Source organism: Bos mutus, chromosome 22 (assembly GCF_027580195.1).
Source record: "Bos mutus isolate GX-2022 chromosome 22, NWIPB_WYAK_1.1, whole genome shotgun sequence".
In the NCBI taxonomy this organism is placed as follows: domain Eukaryota; kingdom Metazoa; phylum Chordata; class Mammalia; order Artiodactyla; family Bovidae; genus Bos; species Bos mutus.
This window is the reverse complement of record NC_091638.1, coordinates 10,590,315-10,610,468: the sequence shown is the minus strand read 5'-3', so window position 1 is coordinate 10,610,468 and position 20,154 is coordinate 10,590,315. Positions and strand designations below refer to the sequence as shown.

Sequence of the window (20,154 nt, the reverse complement as noted above, 5' to 3'; positions counted from 1 at the left end):
TCAAATTTCACTGTAAACTATTCTAGGGGGAACAAAGTTATGTTCATTTAAAAAAACAGTTTGAATCCATCATCCTAAGAGTCAAAGGCAGGAATTTACTATACAGCTATATAACAAGGTAAATATATGTATAGACATGTAAAGTTATATAACAATATACATATAAAACATAGATGGACGTGTCTATATACAGAGACACACACACCCACCCTACTATGATGTGAACTCCACCCTCCCCTGGGACCTTGCCTCAACTATCTGATCTTTCTCCTGCCTGCACTCTCTCCCTCTGTTGTCCTTCTTATCCTAAGTAGGTTAAAAGTCTCTCCTATCTTTAACAAAGGGCTTTCACTGCCATGGCCCCGGTTCAGTCCCTGGTTGGGGAACTGAGAGCCCATAAGCTGTGCGGCCAACAGACAAACCGTCCCATCCTGGATCGACTCTGTCTCATCTTCTCTTGTCTCTCATCTTCTTCTATTCTCTCACCTCCCTCCTCATTCTCTTCAAATGACTGCTTTCTGGGTTCTGCCCAAATCATTTCAGAGAAACTGCTCATGCCAAAGTCACTCATGACCTCTGACTACCAAACCCAGTAGAATTTTTCTCTTCTTATCGTGCTTGTCCTTTCTGGATTTCCCATATCACTGCCACTCCGCTCCTTCTGAAACACTCTTCTCTGGGCTTTCTGCAATGCTACTCTCCCCTGGTTTTCCTCGACTCTCTGATCTGCCTTCTTCAGAGTCCGACCTTTAATGTAATCAAAGCTTCCAGACTTCATCTCACTCTCTTCACTGTATGTCCACCCTAAGTTCTCTCTCTGGGTGATAGTGAGAGTCTGCAAATCTCTGCATCCAACAGACTTTTCTCTCTCAGTCCTGACCCAACTGGCTGTCCCACTGGAACCTCAGATTCAAAGCATCACAAACGGAATTTATCATCTTTCCCTTAAAGTCCCTCTTCCTCTTTATATCCCCATCAGTGCTCCCATTACCCCCAAAACTGAAACAAAGGATCACCATAAGGCTCCTCTGTTTTTAGCCTCCATCCACACCCAGTCACTGTATCTCAACTATCTACTACATCTCTATATCAACTATCTACTATATCTCAACTATCTACTCCATCAAGATTCTCTCTCTACCATTTCTCCAATCCAAATTTCCCTCTTCTTTCCCATTGTCACTGCCTGAATTCAGGCTCTCATCACCTCTCCCAAGATGACAACAAAGCCTCCTAACTCATTTTCTCCCTACCAGTCACTCTACATGGTGGCTAACTCTGGAAAAGGTTTTACCCTTCAGTGGCTCCCCTCAGCTGCCCAAATAAAATGCAAACTCCTCAGCACACAAATCCCATCCTGATCAGGCCCTCTGGCCTCTCCAACATTAGCTCCCACTCCCCCCAACCTTTCTTCAGCCAAACCAAGCTGTTACTCTGGCAATTTCCCCCATGTTCTAGCTGTTTCACACCCACATGCCTGAGAACACTTAGAAAGTGACACAGAAATCCATAAAATAATACTGTTTATAATCATACATGTTAGAACTTTTAGAAGAGGAGCAGGAAGGCCACCTCAAGATTCTACTATAGTGGCTCCCTGTTGGGGCAAGGGAAGCGGAACTAGGACTAGGGATGAAATAAAAAGGCCCTAAACTTGGTTTACGATGTCTTCTCCCTTCCTTCTTACCTTTTTAGGAAAAGGTCTGAAATAACTGTCCCAAAAGGATACTTAAACTATTACTAAAACCTTTCTGCATTCAACCTTTTTCAAAAAGAACAGAACATGAAAACACACTCAAACGCCTTTAAAGAACAGAAACCGCTAGCTTTTGAAACTTCTGTCCCACTATCATATGGGACAGTTTTAAAGGGAGGCAAATTCAAATTTCATGATTAGACACAAATGCACTGAATGGAACCAAATGCGGAATTGCCAGCCTGCACGTACATCCATAATACAAAATCCACGCAACTGGCATGAGAAAGAAACATAAGGTGTTTGTCCCTCAGCTATGTCCAACTCTTTGCGACCCCAGGAAGCCCGCCAAGCTTCTCTGTCCATGGGATTTCCCAGGCAAGAATACTGGAGTGGGCTACCATTTCCTTCTCCAGGGGATCTTCCTGATCCAGGGATCAAACCTGGGTCCCTGCATTGCAGGTAGATTCTTTACCATCTGAGTTATTTAGGCATTTACAGACTATGCTTTAATTTCAAGAAATCTGAAATACAAAATTATACAAAGTGAAACTGTCAAGGAAAATGACTAATTCAGGTAGCTAGGTCTCAAGAGTTTACTGTGCTTAATTTTGTTTATTCTTCCATGACACTCATGCCAAAAGAACACTGAAAGACAAGCTGAGACATAATATTTATTGTGTTGCTACGGTTTCCAAATTAACAAATAAAAACCATTACTCAACTTCCTAGCAACTTCCCTTTAGTAGAAAATCTTGGGTACCATTTTTCTTAATTTGATCTTACAGTATCAACCTTTTTTTTTTAAAGCGTTTGGTAGTTGAAAACCAACTATATAAACTTTCCTGGGCATAAATAACAATATTAGATAAAATCTAAGGAATTTTAATCCATTTTCTTCTGATGTCTAACAACTGTATCTTCCTTTTATTCAGAAATCTTCTGACGGCAAAATATTCTTTCAGAATGAGAGAAGAAATTTAAGACTACAAACTTTATTACTGAGGTTTGAATACAATCTAACAAATAGATAGCACAGGAAAGCTGAAACTTTGGCTCAGCAATGACATGTCTTGCCAAAGGAAAATGTGATTCACAGTCCCAGCAGAAATACTCTGTGTGTGTCTTGGGGGCTGGGGGTGGGGGTTGCTAGTAATGACTTTATATTTAGGACAATGATACTGTGCTATCTGAATTTTTTCTCCAAATGCCTATAAGTCACAGGAATGGTGAAGATAATGACAATGAATTTTATACCAAACATATTTTAGTCATACTGGCACAAAACTTCAGGCCCAGTAATCCTCCTTTAATTCTGGTTGGAGGGACAACTCCAGGAACAGTGAGACATGAAGAGGAACGTTGGCCATCACAGAGCCAGGGCTCTGGATTGCAGAGGGAGGGCTGCCCCAATCACATGGGCCCCTCCCTTTGCCTTCATTTCAGTGGGTCAATGAGGACAAAAATGAAGACAGGTGCGTTCATGCACTAATGGCACTGGAAAGATTCCTAACTGACTAAAAGTGACAACTCTGTCAAAGCATCTGTTGAATAAAAACATTAAGTACAGGACTTCCCTGGTGGTTAAAGATTCTGCCTGCCAATGTAGAGGAAATGAGTTCCATCCCTGGTCTGGGAAGATCCCACAGGCCGCAGAGCCACTAACCCTGTGAGCGCCACAGCTGCTGAAGGCCGTGCACCTAGAGCCCATGCTCTGCAACGAGAGGAGCCACTGCAGTGAGCAGCCTGTGTGCCCCACCGAGAGCAGCCCGTGTGCCCCACCATCAGAGAAAGCCCAGGCAGCAACCAAGACCCAGCACAGCAAAAAGTAAAGCAAAAAACCAGTGACTACAAAGTGGCAGAATTTTTTAAGAAAATCCTTAACTGGGCAGAAATGGAAAGAAAAGCATTCATTTTTCATAGCTCTGAAAAGTTAACTCATATTTCATAATCTTTTTTGTGTACCACCACTGAGCATATTAAAGAAGAGTAATTCTGCCTTCTGTGGAGTTAACTTTTCAGACAAATCCAATTGGGACAGAACAATCTGAACCAAACACAAAAGGATGATCAAAGAAAGTGTCACCATCAGGAAGACTCGAGATATGACCTGGAGTTCTTTAGGGCTCAGCCTGAGGAGTGACTACCCTCAACTCTACACTTTCTCTCTAGACAATCTCATCCACAGCTCATGATTTCAATCACTTTCTACAAGTGCACAAGTCTCAGATGTGTATGTAGAGCCCAGGACCCCTCCTTTGAGCTCCTGACCCAAACCCCCAAACTGCTTCTTCAAAATCTCCACAGACACATTAAATTCCACACAGCCTAACATAAATTTATGGTCTTCCCTCTGCAAACGTCCTCCACACAGTAATGTTGACTACCATCCGACCGGATGCACAACCCCAAGTCCCCCGCCCTGCTACCCAACCACTGCCACTCACTAAGCATCTTCTCTGTCTCCATTCCAACCATCTCCCCCCATCCCACAGTCATCACTTTAGGCTCGGCCACCGCTGGCTCTCATGACTCACCTCCCTGCAACCACTACGGTCTCTTTCTGGTATTATTAATAATAGCATCTCCAACCCACAGGAAAGTCATCTTTTGAAGGCACAAATCTGATCACGTCATACCCCTACACAAAATCCTTCATTTTTCCCCTTTCCTCTTTAGAATGCAGACCAAAATCATATTAGGTTCTCAACCTAAGCCTTACTGACATTTGAACCAGAGAATTCTTTCTTGGCGGGCAACTGTCCTGTGCACTGTGGCATTTTCAGCAATATCCCTGACCTCTCCCGATAAATGCCAGTAGTGACAGGCAAAAACATCCTCATACGTTGCCCACTGTCTTCTGTGGGACAAAGTCACTCGCTGTTGAAGGCCACCAGCCTACATGATCTGGCTCCTGCCTCTCCAGCTACTCTCCTCCTTGCTGTCCATGTCAGGGTTAACAGTGCTATCCTGGAGGCACAACAATTAAGAGTGTAGGAGCCCAAGTGCACTTGTCAGCCCGACCCCTTTCTAGCTATGCGACCTTGAGCAAGTTACCTCACTTCTCCATGCCCTGGATTCACCATGGATAAAATGAGAACAGCAGACCACCCCACAGAGTTATCAAGAGGATTAAGTCTGTTTAAAGGGCTCAGAACAGTGCCTGGTACATAATTAGAGCTCAGCAAAAGTCAGCTGGTGCTATTCCTTGAATTCTCCATATCTTTCGGCCTCAGAAGCTTGTCCCATGTTCTTCCCACTGACGGTAAAGCTCTTCCTGGAATCTGACAGCTCCTCCTAAATCATTCCACTCCTTCAAAACTCAACTGAAAGGGCGCTTCCTCAGGGAAGCCTTCCCAAAGCCATCAAACATGTCAAGTCTCCCATCACACTCTTCAATAAAATCATTTACTGTTCACTCAAAGCACTTAGCACGGCTGTAAATAAATATATTATTACGTTTGCTCAATTTTAAGAATACCACTGGTTGTAACATACACCGACAACCACAGCTTTCAAGACAGAAATTACAATATTAAATGTAGACATTAATTTTAGGGTCAATTTTTTCCTCTAGCATCTAAGCTCTACAAGGGAAATGACCACATTAGACCTGTCCATCCCATGTCCTTACCTAACACAGCACCTATGAGAGTAGATGCCCAATAAACATTTACTAAATGAATGACACTCAAAATTCATGTTTCTAAAAAAACCCACTTTATTCTTAAATGAAAAATGGTACTAATACCCATAATCATTATTGATTATGGAAATTCTTTGCATTTTAAAAAACTGCTATCCTTGACAAAAGTTTTTTATCCTTAATTCAACACTGCCTAAAAATGAACAGATGACTAGAACAAAACAGCAAAATAACTATGAGGAAATCATTAGCTCTATCAAGCTCTCGTGGCTGTTGTTCCATAAAACAGTAATACTGGACAGTAGTTTTAAACGAAGCACGGCTCTTCCCTTTGTACCCTTCTTCTCAGGCTGCTAATCCATAATCACATTTCTGGTTTTCATTACTAGATGGCTGGAATCTACCATTTTAGGCAGCAAAATAATAAAATGCAACCAACTGTCCATCAACAGATAAATGGACAAAGAAAATGCAATACGTACATACAATGGACTATCATTTACCCATAAAAGAAGGAATTAAGTTCTTTAAAATGGAAGAAAAAGAGGAATGAAGTTCTGACACTTGCTACAACATGGATGAATCTTGAAGACATTACGCTAAGGCATTAAGCCAGAAACAAGAGGACAAATATTGTATAATTCCAATTATATGAAATATCTAGAATTAGACAAATTCATAGGGACATAAAGTAAATTAGAGGTTACTAGGAGCTGAAAGAGGGGGCAAAGGAGTTATTGCTTAATGGTTACAGAACTTCTGTCTGGGGTGATGAAAAGATTTTTGAAATAGATAGTGTTGATGGTTACACATATTTTGACCACAGCCTAAAAATTAGTCATGTAAAAACCATTGAATGGTATGCTTCAAATGAATTACATGTTATGTGAATTATATCTCAATAAAGCTAGTGTTAAAAAATGAAATTCGAACGTTCTAGCAGTGACAAATGGTAAACAGCCATAGAGCTTCCTTTTATCCTTAGTATTACAAATAGGTTTGCACACAGAATATGTATACATGCAAACTCTGCTCAACATGACAGTCTCTCTAACTCCTATAAAAGATCAGTTTCTATGCTTGTCATTGATTCTGTTTTTTAATTTATTTTCTTCTGGCTGTGTCAGGTCTCAGTTGTGGCATGAGGGATCTTTGATCTTTGTTGTGCTTGTAGGATCTTTTTTTTTAAGTTGCAGCACATGTGAACACTTAGCTGCGGCATATGGGATCTAGTTCCCTAACTAGGGATGGAACCCAGGCCCCCTACATTGGGAGTGCAGAGTCTTAGCCACTGGACCGCCAGGTAAGTCACTGTCAATGATTATTTAGATTTAAGAGAATTGTGCAAAATGAGTATGAATTTTGAGGGGGTCCTGAATCTCAAAAGAAATCACAGAATTTTAGAACCGGACAGACTTTCAGATCATCAGGTTCAAAAATAAGCAACATTCTGATGACTTTCATTTGAAGGGAAGTGCAGAAAACATGTTTTCTTCATCATTTCAGCTCTACAACAAGGAAAGGAGTAATATTCCAGGCTTCAGTGATGCTGTAATCAGACTGCCTGCAGACTCTTCAAGACCCTTCTACTTCTCAGAAACACTCACTGTAACACTCACGAAACTGACTGTGGTAAGGCGGCATAACTGGCTTTCATCCTTCCTCGTCCTTCTCCCTTTCAGAGGCTAGCTACTTAAGGGTCCCCAGTTTCACATACTCTGTGCTTTTAGGTAATTTTCACTGACAGGCAACTCTCCAACTGCATTTTCCCCAAACCTGTGGGACAATCAAAGTCACACAAGCAGGAAAGGTAATAAGCATCCCGATAGGCCTTCTGACACCCCGGAGAACCTGCTGGGACCTCCCCCAACACCTGCTCTCACAAGCGCCGTGACAGACATGCCCTCCCGAGAGAGCAGCAACACACCTACCACAGCACGGCAGGACTTCTAGATCCATCCGCACTCCTCCTTCACAGAGAAGTCTTCAAACATTCCAACATTTTCAAAAATCTATCCAGGTTTTACAAGATAAAAAGAATCCTGGAGATCGATGGTGATGACGGTTGCACACGTGACTGTATTTAAACCCACAGAACTGCACACTTAAAAATGGTTACCGTGGTCAATCTTATGAGTATTTTATAACAATTTTTAAAACACACTCAGTTCTACATATTAGCACGCAAATTATTCAGTGTGCAGAACACAATCATGCCCCTTTTTCCTTTTCTTCTTCCCTCTAGTTGTCTGATTTGGTGCCAACTGAGATGCATGGAAACTTGAAAAAAAGTAAGCAGGAGGAAAAAGAAGCTATTTTTGTTTATTTATGGCATGTCCTATCTGCCTCAAAAAGCAATTTGAAGTGAGGAAAGACAAATTAAACTCTTAAGATTAAACTTTAAAAAAAAGATTAAGCTATTTGTCATTTTCAGTTGTTACGAGGGTTCTGTTAGTTTTTATTCCTAACCCAAGGCATTTGCGTGTGTGTGTGTGTGAAAGGATGATTCTATCAGAGAAAATAAAAATTGGGGGCTATCTATGAATGCCAACCGTTCAACGTACGAATGGACAATAGAGAACTGGCTATTAAAACTTGAAAGAGAAAAAAGAATCACAAAGGATATACGAAAGAATTATTAAGACTGCTAAACCTATTTCCTCTAAAGTTTCACAACAACTACATCACACTTTAGGCATTCATTCTTGCAAATAAAGTCTTGAAACTTAAAAGTAAAAACTAGTCCTTTTAAGTTTCAGGTTTAAGCTGACCAGATCATTAGAGTTGGAATATTCATGTTCAGAGTTCGGAAGACAGAAATGAAAACTAGGAATAGTGGCCTCTTAAACTTTTTATAAAAATAATATTGTAACTTTAAATATAATAACTGGATTAAACTTAGTTATTTCATAGCAAAGTAATAAGGTACAGGGAGGAAACAACCTGTAAGTATAAAAAACTGATCATCCCAGATGGGTTCTTCTGTGTACTTTGCTTCATGGTTCCCATGACTGGCCCAGGAAGGAGTATGTTTGTATATCTGTATGCGTGTGTGCACATGCATGTGTATCTGTGTGTGTGTGCATTTAAATACAAACCTATAAGCTCACCCTCACAGATTCAGATTTAGCAAGTACGGGGTAAGGCCTGGTAATCTGTATACTGAAAAAGCAACCTGAGAGATTCTGATGACCATGTTTAGAGTACTTATTTTAAATACATTTTTGCAAAAGAATATTTTACTTCTTACTTCCTATTTCAACTTATTAAGAAGCAACAAAATAGCCTACTGCAAGTCTAACACCATGGTAAAGTTTACATGTACTATTTAAATGTGACAACAGTTCTATAATACAGGAAAGGAAAGTGAAGTCGCTCAGTCGTGTCCGACTCTTTGCAACCCTGTGGACTGTAGCCCACCAGGCTCCTCCGTCCATGGGATTCTCCAGGCAAGAATACTGGAGTGGGTTGCCATTTCCTTCTCCAGGGGATCTTCCCGACCCAGGGATCGAACCCAGGTCTCCTGCATTGTGGGCAGATGCTTTAACCTCTGAGCCACCTGGGAAGCCCCTATTATTCCCATTTTACAGTTGAGGAAACTGAAGTACACAGTAGTTACTTAACAAGATTGCTTAACCAGCAATGAGTACAGCCAGAATTCAAAGCCATGCTTGTAACTCTCCAAAGCCCAGCTCTTCTGGAAGTAGTATGATTCGGAAGAATGAACAACAGCTTTAAAAGCTGAGTTTGAGTCCCAGTTTTGATACCTTTCAGACATTAATCGATCAGTTTCATCTGTTTCCTCATTTGTAACTAAGGCTAATAACAACATCTCTCCTGGGCTTACCTGGTGGCTCAGTGGTAAAGAATCTACCTGCCAATGCAGGAGACAAGAGTTCAACCCCTGATCAGGGAAGACCCCACATACTGTGGAGCAACTAAGCCCACGTGCCACAACTTTTAAGCCTGTGCTCTAGAGCCTGCAAGCCGCAACTACTTAAGTCTGCACACCCTGGAGGCTGTGCTCTGCAACAAGAGGCACCACGAGAAGCCCGTGCACTGCAACTAGAGAGTAGCCCTCACTCGCTGCAGCTAGAGAAAAAGCCCTTGCAGCAACAAACACCCAGCACAGCCAAAATTAAATTAAAAAAAAAAAAAAAAAAATTTTTTTAAATGAAGAGTGTCTGTCCACTTGAAATGGCAGCCTTTAAAAAAAAATTCTATCCTAACTTATAGGGTTATTTTGAGAATCAAGATGTGATTTGATTTAAAATCATGAAAAGCTACAGAAAAACAAACTATTAATGGAGAAGATAGAGAACACTAAAAACAGCATGGCACAGACTTCATTTGAAATTTGTTATTTGAATCCAAGTTCTGCTATTTCCTAGCTGTGTGACCTTAGGGAAGTTACTTGTCTTTTCTGTGCAATCATTTCTTCATCTGTAAAATGGAGACTATAATAGAACCAATTTCACAATTCTGTGGAGATTAAATGAATTCAGTTCAATTCAGTTGCTCAGTCGTGTCCAACTCTTTGCAACCCCATGGACAGCAGCATGCCAGGCCTCCCTGTCCATTACCAACTCATGTCCATTGAGTTGGTGATGCCATCCAACCATCTCATCCTCTGTTGTCCCCTTCTCCTCACGCCTTCAATCTTGCCCAGCATCAGGGTCTTTTCAAATGAGTCAGTTCTTCACATCAGGTGGCCAAAGTATTAGAGTTTCAGCTTCAGCCTCAGTCCTTCCAATGAATATTCAGGACCGATCTCCTCTAGGATAGACTGGTTGGATCTCCTTGTAGTCCAAGGGACTCTCAAGAGTCTTCTCCAACACCACAGTTCAAAAGCATCAATTCTTCAGCGCTCAGCTTTCTTCACAGTCCAACTCTCACATCCATACATGACCACTGGAAAAACCATAGCCTTGACTAGACGGATCTTTGTTGACAAAGTAATGTCTCTGCTTTTGAATATAGTGTCTAGGTTGGTCATAACTTTCCTTCCAAGGAGTAAGCGTCTTTTAATTTCATGGCTGCAGTCACCATCTGCTGTGATTTTAGAGGCCCCCAAAATAAAGTTCATTTTAAATGCTTAGAAAAGTATTTGTCACATAGTAAGCACTCAATGGGAAAGACTAGGAATCTCTTTAAGAAAATCAGAGATACCGAAGGAACATTTCATGCAAAGATGGGCTCGATAAAGGACAGAAATGGTATGGACCTAACAGAAGCAGAAGATATTAAGAAGAGGTGGCAAGAATACACAGAAGAACTGTACAAAAAAGATCTTCATGACCCAGATAATCACGATGGTGTGATCACTCACCTAGAGCCAGACATCCTGGAATATGAAGTCAAGTGGGCCTTAGAAAGCATCACTACAAACAAAGCTAGTGGAGGTGATGGAATTCCAGTTGAGCTATTCCAAATCCTGAAAGATGATGCTGTGAAAGTGCTGCACTCAATATGCCAGAAAATTTTGAAAATTCAGCAGTGGCCACAGGACTGGAAAAGGTCCATTTTCATTCCAATCCCAAAGAAAGGCAATGCCAAAGAATGCTCAAACTACCGCACAATTGCACTCATCTCACATGCTAGTAAAGTAATGCTCAAAATTCTCCAAGCCAGGCTTCAGCAATATGTGAACCGTGAACTTCCTGATGTTCAAGCTGGTTTTAGAAAAGGCAGAGGAACCAGTGATCAAATTGCCAACATCCACTGGATCATGGAAAAAGCAAGAGAGTTCCAGAAAAACATCTATTTCTGCTTTATTGACTATGCCAAAGCCTTTGACTGTGTGGATCACAAGAAACTGTGGAAAATTCTTCAAGAGATGGGAATACCAGACCACCTGATCTGCCTCTTGAGAAATTTGTATGCAGTCAGGAAGCAGCAGTTAGAACTGGATATGGAACAACAGACTGGTTCCAAATAGGAAAAAGAGTTCGTCAAGGCTGTATATTGTCACCCTGTTTATTTAACTTATATGCAGAGTACATCATGAGAAACGCTGGGCTGGAAGAAACACAAGCTGGAATCAAGATTGCCGGGAGAAATATCAATAATCTCAGATATGCAGATGACACCACCCTTATGGCAGAAAGTGAAGAAGAACTAAAAAGCCTCTTGATGAAAGTGAAAGTGGAGAGTGAAAACGTTGGAAAACGAAGATCATGGCATCCAGTCCCACCACTTCATGGGAAATAGATGGGGAAACAGTGGAAACAGCGTCAGACTTTATTTTTCTGGGCTCCAAAATCACTGCAGATGGTGATTGCAGCCATGAAATTAAAAGACGCTTACTCCTTGGAAGGAAAGTTACGACCAACCTAGATAGCATATTCAAAAGCAGAGACATTACTTTGCCAACAAAGGTTCGTCTAGTCAAGGCTATGGTTTTTCCTGTGGTCATGTATGGATGTGAGAGTTGGACTGTGAAGAAAGCTGAGCGCTGAAGAATTGATGCTTTTGAACTGTGGTGTTGGAGAAGACTCTTGAGAGTCCCTTGGACTGCAAGGAGATCCAACCAGTCCATTCTGAAGGAGATCAGCCCTGGGATTTCTTTGGAAGGAATGATGCTAAAGCTGAAACTCCAGTACTTTGGCCACCTCATGCGAAGAGTTGACTCACTGGAAAAGACTCTGATGCTGGGAGGGATTGGGGGCAGGAGGAGAAGAGGATGACAGAGGATGAGATGGCTGGATGGCATCACTGACTCGATGGGCGTGGGTCTGAGTGAACTCCCGGAGTTGGTGATGGACAGGGAGGCCTGGCGTGCTGCGATTCATGGGGTTGCAAAGAGTTGGACACGACTGAGCGACTGATCTGATCTGATCTGAAGCACTCAAGGGTTAGATGCTTGAATGATACCTGATTTTGTAAATGAAGCATCATATCCAAAAAAAGAATTAAAATATCTAGTGACAGTACAAAAAGAGCCTAAAACATACTGGGATTTCCTCCCCTTATAGAAATCTGGGTATGTAAATCCCGCGGATTTTGGGATCAAATATTCTGAGTAGTTTCAATTTTCAACTAAACTGTGTGGCTTCCAAAATACTTCATTCAAGTAGATTCTTAAGATCACTGTGAAGTGTTAGCTAATGCTTCAATTTTAAATATCTTTTTCCTTTTTATCTAAAACTATCTCACCAATTTTTAAAAATAATTTTGTTAAGGTATTATCACAGTTTTGTCATCAGATTTTAGAGAACTTCCCTCTGCCTCAAATATCCTCCTACAAAATTTGACTTCTAATTCAAAAGCTAAGTAGCTTACAAAAGGAAAAACGTAACAATGAGCTAAATGCGAAAAAAGTCTGTGTGATATGTCAAAAGGAAACAGCACTAGTTTTACATGAGTTATTTACTAAGAATAACGAAGAGGAAGTGATGAGGGAACAATTCGCACCCAAAGAATACAATCTGAAAATGCTCTAAGTGCTTCTTCTACCAGGTTAGTATATGATCAGGTCTGCAACTGCAGACAGAGTCTGAAATCAAGTTGGCTCCTCACTGAGAAATCACAGCTGGGAGTTATCCAACATGTCCAATATGCAACAGGAAATGCTGCCAGAGATCTAATAGGTGACACTCCTTTCCTTTTTGTCCTTTTTTCTGAGTTGTCAACAAACCAAAACAAAAATGCTCCAGAAGCTCTATTACTAGCTAAAAGTTAAACACAAAAATTCCATTGCAGTTATTTAAAAAACTGCTAAGATGCTGAATCTGACCAGACACCAAATAAGGTCTGTTTCTGTCAACAATTATACTGTGCTTCCTGGAATATATTAACGGTAGAGTCCAAATGAGCATTTCTACAATAGAGCTATCTATCGTATCTTCAACATTCTAATTACCTTAAGCTTCAATAATGAAGATTAATTATAAATTTCAAAACATTAGGACAAGTCCCTGGAGGTCAACTAAACCACAAAAATAAAATGAAAAATTAATTTTACATAACTTGAATAAATACCCAAGTAAAGAGATAGTAACTGCATTTTATTCTAGTACAATATTTTGGAGGCTGTATTTAACATCTAATTCACAGCAAACATTCTAAACTGGCTCAATGAATGACTCTCTGTATTTCTCCCCCCAGCACCTTTACAGCATTCTCTTTCGTACAACTCAGTGTGCGAGGGGTTTTCTAGACATACCTCTCTGGCAATGTTACTCAAAGCTTCATCTTCTGCAGAAAATCGGTCTTTCACAGGTGTCCTTTTCCTTCCAGAACCAGGAGTCCCCATCTTGTCTTCTAAACAGTCTTTAAACAATGAAATGTGACTTCACTGTTTTCAGCCCTGAAATAAAAAAGAAACAGAATAATTTAGGATGTTTCTCTTTATATAGTTTTAATACTCATTTATACTTTTAACAACGAGAAACTATATGTATCAATTACTGAAATTAGTCACCACTTTGTCTTCCACCATCAGTTTTTTCCCAAATATATTTTGGAATATTTAAATTTATACTAATTACTAAACCTTCTATGCTTTTCACCATATTATCCACAGCAATCTATGAGAACATATTATATTAGCTTCAGAAAACTGCAAACAGTAATAATTTTACTTAACAGTTTAAAATTACTAGAGCTATTTCTAAAATCTATTTCCATTCTAGAAAGAAAAAAACATTTCACAGAAGTCATTCAGCCTAAGACTTTGAGAGCACATATTCAATAAAGTTTAATACAGAGCCTTAAAGCTACAAAGGCAAGTTAGCTTTTAATGTAAATCAAGAAACAATTCCACTTAAACCACCGTTGTTGTATAGTGGCTAAGTTGTGACCAACTGCAACCCCACAGACTAGAGCCCGCCCGGTTCCTTTGTCAATGGGATTTTATAGGCAGAAATACTGGAGTGGGTTGCCATTTCCTTCTCCACGAGATACTCCTGACCCAGGGATCGAACCTGCGCCTCCTGCATTGGCAGGTGGATTCTTTACCACTGAGCCACCACGGAAGTTACCACATTAAAAAAAAATGTTTATTATTCTGCAATTAGCAATAAACATCAACATCTGTTGTTCAGTCTTTAAGTCGGGTCCAACTCTTTGCGATCCCACAGACTGCAGCATGCTAGGCTTCCCTGTCCTTCACTTTCTCCTGGAGTTTGCTCAAACTCATGTCCATTGAGTCAGTGATAACTATCTAACCATCTCATCCTCTGCTGCCTCCTTCTCCTTTTGCCTTCAATCTTTCCCAGCATCAGGGTCTTTTCCAATGAGTTGGCTCCTCGCATCAGGTGGCTAAAGTACTGGAGCTTCAGCATCAGTCCTTCCAATGAATATTTAAGGTTGATTTCCTTTAGGATTGACTGGCTTGATCTCCCTGCTGTCCAAGGGACTCTCAAGAGTCTTCCCCAGCACCATAATTCAAAAGCATCAATTCTTCAGCACTCAGCCTTCTTTACAGTCCAACTCTCACATCTGTATATGACTACTGGAAAAATCGTATTTTTGACTATACAGACATTTTGTCAGCAAGATGATGTCTCTGCTTTTCAATACATTGCCTATGTTTGTCATAGCTTTCCTTTCAAGGAGCAAGCATCTTTTAATTCTGTGGCTGCAGCCACTGTCTGCAGTGATTCTGGAGCCCAAGAAAATAAAGTCTGTCACTGTTTCCAATTTTTCCCCTTCTATTTGCCATGAAGTGATGGGACCAGATGCCATGATCTTAGTTTTCTCAATGTTGAGTTTTAAGCCAGCTTTTTCACTTTTGCCCTTCATGGATCACGGTCTTGTTGTGGCAAAGGCGCTTGCGTAACTAAATGAAACTGTGAGCCATGCCGTGTAGGGCCACCCAAGACGGATGGATCATAGTCGAGCATTCTGACAAAACGTGGTCAACTGGAGGAGAGAATGGTAAACCGCTCCAGTGTTCTTGGCTTGAGAACAACCCCATGAACAGTACGACAACCAACAACGTCTAGGGCAACAAACCCTGAATGCCTGCCATTGCCAGGTAGGTACTATAGGAGGTATTAAAAATACAGTGATGAACAAAACAGTGATGAGATAGGCCAATGACTAAGAATATGTCTATGGGCCTATTATTATTGTTATTATAAAATAGATGCATTTTTACAAAGGAGAGAAGAAAAAAGTCATCTGCTAGGGTTAAATAACAAGGACGATAAAGACCATCTAACCTTTCTAGCACAGGGTATTTGAAATTAAAGACATTAGTGAGAGAATGTATCCCAAATTACATGACTCCTTCTCTCCTATACACATTCCTGGGCATGTAGCTTTTTAAATGAAATATCCATTCGTTTTTTCCTAGCTTTAACAAAATAAACTGGCGAGGGACTTCCCTGGTGGTTCAGTGGTTAAGAATCAGCCTTCTAGAATGCAGAAGACGCAAGTTTGAGCCCTGGAGGACTGGGATCCCACACGCCATGGAACAACTAAGCTCATGAGCCACACTACTGAAGCCCACAGGGCATGACTAGAGCCTGTGCACAGCAACAGAAGATCCTGCGTGCTACAACTAAGACCCGACACAAGCAAACAAAATAAATAATAAATACATAAACCTGCAAAATTTCATTTGATGACAAGCCACAAAGAAAATCTCAAGTAAGTTTGTCCTAATAGAATACACTACTGAATATATTAAAAGTATAAGTGACTTTAATGTATTGGAATGAACTTACTTGATCCAAGCAAAATAAAACAGAACTCATCAATTCATTCTGCCCAAAAAAGTTCTCTCTGATGAAAATTCAGGCCATTCCTAGCTTAGCTGACTCCGTTTTTTTTACTCCTACACAGCTGCCTGTTATCTTTGTCAATCAGAATGAAGACTGATGATAGTTTTATGATTCTGCCATAGAAAATATACCTCTATACAAGAAAGTCCATGCAGTCCATGGAGTTGCAAAGAGTCTGACATGACTGAGCATCTGAACTGATACAAGAAAAGGTTCATTTAAAAGGAAACAGAAGAAAAAAAAAATAAGAATGTATATTGGAAGGCAGCACATGATTAAATCCTAGCCACCAATCAAGACAATTTCTGGAAAGCACAGACGGTTTTTTTTTCCCCCAGAAATATGCCATCATTCTTAGCCTCAACACCATTTTAAAGATCATTCACTTGTTTAATAGTAATGCTGTATAAACACCAGTCACCCACTGAGAGAAAAGCAGCATGCAACAGAAGGTTCTTTTTCAGAGTGGAGTGACAATTTAGCTGATGCTCTGTGGGATCATCCAATATTTGCCCTTCAGCCAACTTTCCAAGGACTCACTGAAAGACATTTCATAGAAGTGGGATACAAAACATAGACATTTTCCAATTCCAGATACACAAAAATAATTAGAGAAGAAAAAAAGATTTGGCTGGAACTGTAGCAAAGTTCCAAAAAACAGTAGTTTTGTTAGAAGAGTGTTTTTTCTTCTTGATTCTCTAAAACTTCAATAGCATTGGGGGAAAGAGATGCATTTAAAAATAAAAGCTTTCATATCAGAGAATAAACTGGCCCCAAAGTGGATTGCACCCAAATCAGGCCCAATATGCTACCCAGCTGAGACACGCTGTCTGACACCACCACCAGTGGCATGCTTTTGAATAGAGTATTTCTTTCTCCTCTTTTCCCATAATCCATTTTCCTTCTTTCTCAACTAATACACTGCCTTAGACCTTAGAGCTGCCAGGATATTCCTTAGCACACAGATTTAAATAATTATCTTTGCTAGGGGGCTTCCCTAGTGGCTCAGTGGTAAAGAATCCACCTGCCAATGCAGGGGACATGGGTTCGAGCCCTGATCCAGGAAGATCCCCACATGCCATGGAGTATCTAAGCCCACGCGTCCTAACTACTGAAGCCCGAGCGCCCTAGAGCCTGTGCTCTGCAACAAGAAAAGCCACTGCGATAAGAAGCCAGTGCACTGCAACGAAGACCCAGCACCACCAAAAATAAATAAACAAAAATTTTTTTAAGAATTATCTTTTCTTAAAAATGCCTAAAAACCAAAACTGTTTCAACAAGCTCCAGGCTAAGCCACCCTGAGAGAAAGATGACAGCGAAAAGGACGGAGGCGCAGGATCACAGGGAGGAAGCGGAGACGACTTCCTGTCTCCCGTGTCCTCTGAGACCCACCTACAAGGGCACCCAGGGGTTCTCACGCATAACTGGCCAGATCCCGCCACCTTTTTCACCTGCACGTGAGGCAGATCAGTCATTACCTATTTGAAAAAACAATTGAGGGCTTTTGAAAAAATTACATTGTTTGTATTCTGTAAGGAGACATCCTTACTGACATTAGAAAAAAGTAAGGTTTTCAGTTCCTATGTAACCATCTTCTAATAACTCTAGAAGAGTCTACATTACCGACAGGGGGAAACCTTAAAAGAAATAAGATTTCTGGCATAGACAATAGAAAACTACTTTAAATGAAATGACAAAATTAAAGATAGACTCGAAGGTGACCTCAAATAAATTATTTCAAGTTTCGGATTCTAAAGTAAATTTCTATTCCAAGGAGGTTCTCTCAAGAACAGTTTTCTTTGGGAGCCATGTTAATTTCTTCCAGCTTTTCCTTAGTGCTATCAACCAAACCCAGAGCTAAACCTTTACACCCCCTGACAAGAACAAAACTGCCTGCATTTTTGTGAACTCCTTTATCCAATGTCAAGTTGATTTTCTCCAGATGGTTTTGTCATTAAGTATTTGTCTACCTAAAGGAAAGAAAGGGTGCTGTGAAATATAAATCTTCCAAAACAGATATATCAATAAGGCTTTCTCTTCTCCAATAAGCTTCTCATGCAATACATTTCTGAAAAATAGGCATTTTGCCACATTAAGTGGCATTTCAATCATGATACGGTTCACTTTTATGAGAACAGAATATCAGTGTGTCATATGCTAAATATAGCACACTTAGATAGTTCTGTCTGGATCCTGATGGGTGCAGTTCCCTTATATCGTAAGTATTATATTTCATCATAGAAAATTCAACATACTGGTGTTAAGTCTTTTGTGTCAGCATTGCCATTACAGGTAACCCAAGTCCATACAATAAAACATTTGGTAGTTACTTATAAGCAAATCCCAGGATCCAGAATGGCAGCTGAACTGTAATTAGAGCGACTGGAGCTGCTGCCACTGGATAAGATTTAAATCGAGAGGCTCTGAGCTGGTTGCATGACCAGTTGCTGCTCTGCTCTTCCCGCTGCCTACACCTTCCTTTCTTCACCCAAAGAGCAGAAACAACAACTGTCCCCACTCTCTGACATGGCTAATGTGAGGCTCAAGTGAATTAAGATAAATGCAAGCACTTAGCAGACAAAATGTTTCAAGTGTCTTGAACTAACCAGCTCTTTTACATATTTAGCTTATGAAGCTGACAAAAGGGCATTCCTAGCCTTTCTTTAAAATTTTTTATTTTTAACTAAACAAAAGTATCCTCAAAATTGCTTCTACCAGTATGCTTCTTGTGATATCGCTGGCCATGCTAAAAAAACATTTTAAGGTACTCTATGGTATTCAAAGTCTTTTTTGGAAAATCTGAATGAATACACAAGTTCAGAGGTATAACTGTATAATGCGTGTTAGTCACCTTATTATAACACAAATTGACTTAGAAAGACAAAGGTCTTTAAATGGTACACTTAAGATCTGTGCATATATCTCTATGTAAATTCCACCTCAAAAGAAAAGGACCTTCAAACAAATACTGAACTCTAGTCAATGATGCACATACTGAAACATTTCGAGTTGAAGTATACTGATACCTTCTACTTATTTAGAAATGCATCCAAAAATAAAAAGGAATAATGGATAGAGAGGAGAATGGAGAAAGAACTACATGGGTGACAACATACAATAAAATATTAATCGTAGAATCCAGGTGGTAGGTACAAGAGTGTTCACAGACCTCTGTCAACTTTTTTTTTTTAAGCTGTGCCACGCAGCTTGCAAGATCTTAGTTCCTGACCAGAAATCAAACCTGGGCCCTGCAGTGAAAGTGTGGAGTCCTAACTACTAGACCACCAGGGAGTTCCGTCAACTTTTTTGTATGTTTGAGATTTTTTATAATAAAGTGCTGGGAAAAAAGTAACTGGTTGACAAAGGTAGATGACTACATGAACAAAAGGCATGGCAACTGGGAATTGCAATTTAAAAATCTTGATTTGAAATAAAAAGGAAGGCAGAGGTAATCGCAGTATAGAAGAATACCAGTAGTTACACACACATTAGGAAGATTATGGGGAAAGGAGAGAACATGAATTCCTGGACTAAAAGAGAAAAAAAAAAGAGGAGGAGGGGGAAGGGCACAAAGAGCAGGGGGAGGAGAGGGGGAAAGAAGAAAAGAAAAAAGCAAGCAAGGAAGGGAGGGAGGGATTGCAGAGACATCAATTCTGAAATATCTAGATGAGACCATTACACAGAACCCACAAAAGCAACAAAAGGAACACCCAAAACTTGAGGCAGAGTAAAAAATGAAAAATACATATATGAGGCAAAACTGGAGGGCCTGGCAGGACAAAGATAGATAGATACTAAATACAAACTAAATCTCAGGAAAAGTATCAGAACCTATAATGGTTAATTTAAACTCATCTTTTATAAAATACAATGCCTATAAAAGGTCAAAGACTTGTATAGTCACATATCCTACTTCCACATTCAGTCCTCCTAAGAATTACCAAAAATGTTTTTTAAAGTCCAATATTTTGAATACATAGTATTCTTATATACCCAATACAACCAATAATCTTTCCATTTCCTCTTTTCATAAGAGTACATGCCAGGGGTGAACTTCCTTCCTTGCTAACAATGTTATTCAA

General features: G+C 40.2%; 1 protein-coding gene across 19 annotated transcripts in view; it reads right to left on the bottom strand.

Moving 5' to 3' along the window:
* Positions 1 to 20,154, bottom strand: part of LRRFIP2 (LRR binding FLII interacting protein 2) — a 109,156-nt gene that overhangs the window by 70,599 nt on the left and 18,403 nt on the right. For all 19 annotated transcript variants that reach the window (XM_070359585.1, XM_070359597.1, XM_070359598.1 and 16 more), the window contains exon 2: positions 13,507 to 13,650. In XM_070359585.1, coding sequence (XP_070215686.1) covers positions 13,507 to 13,596 — 90 coding nt within the window. In that variant the 5' untranslated portion in view covers positions 13,597 to 13,650. The remainder of the gene's footprint in view (positions 1 to 13,506; positions 13,651 to 20,154) is intronic.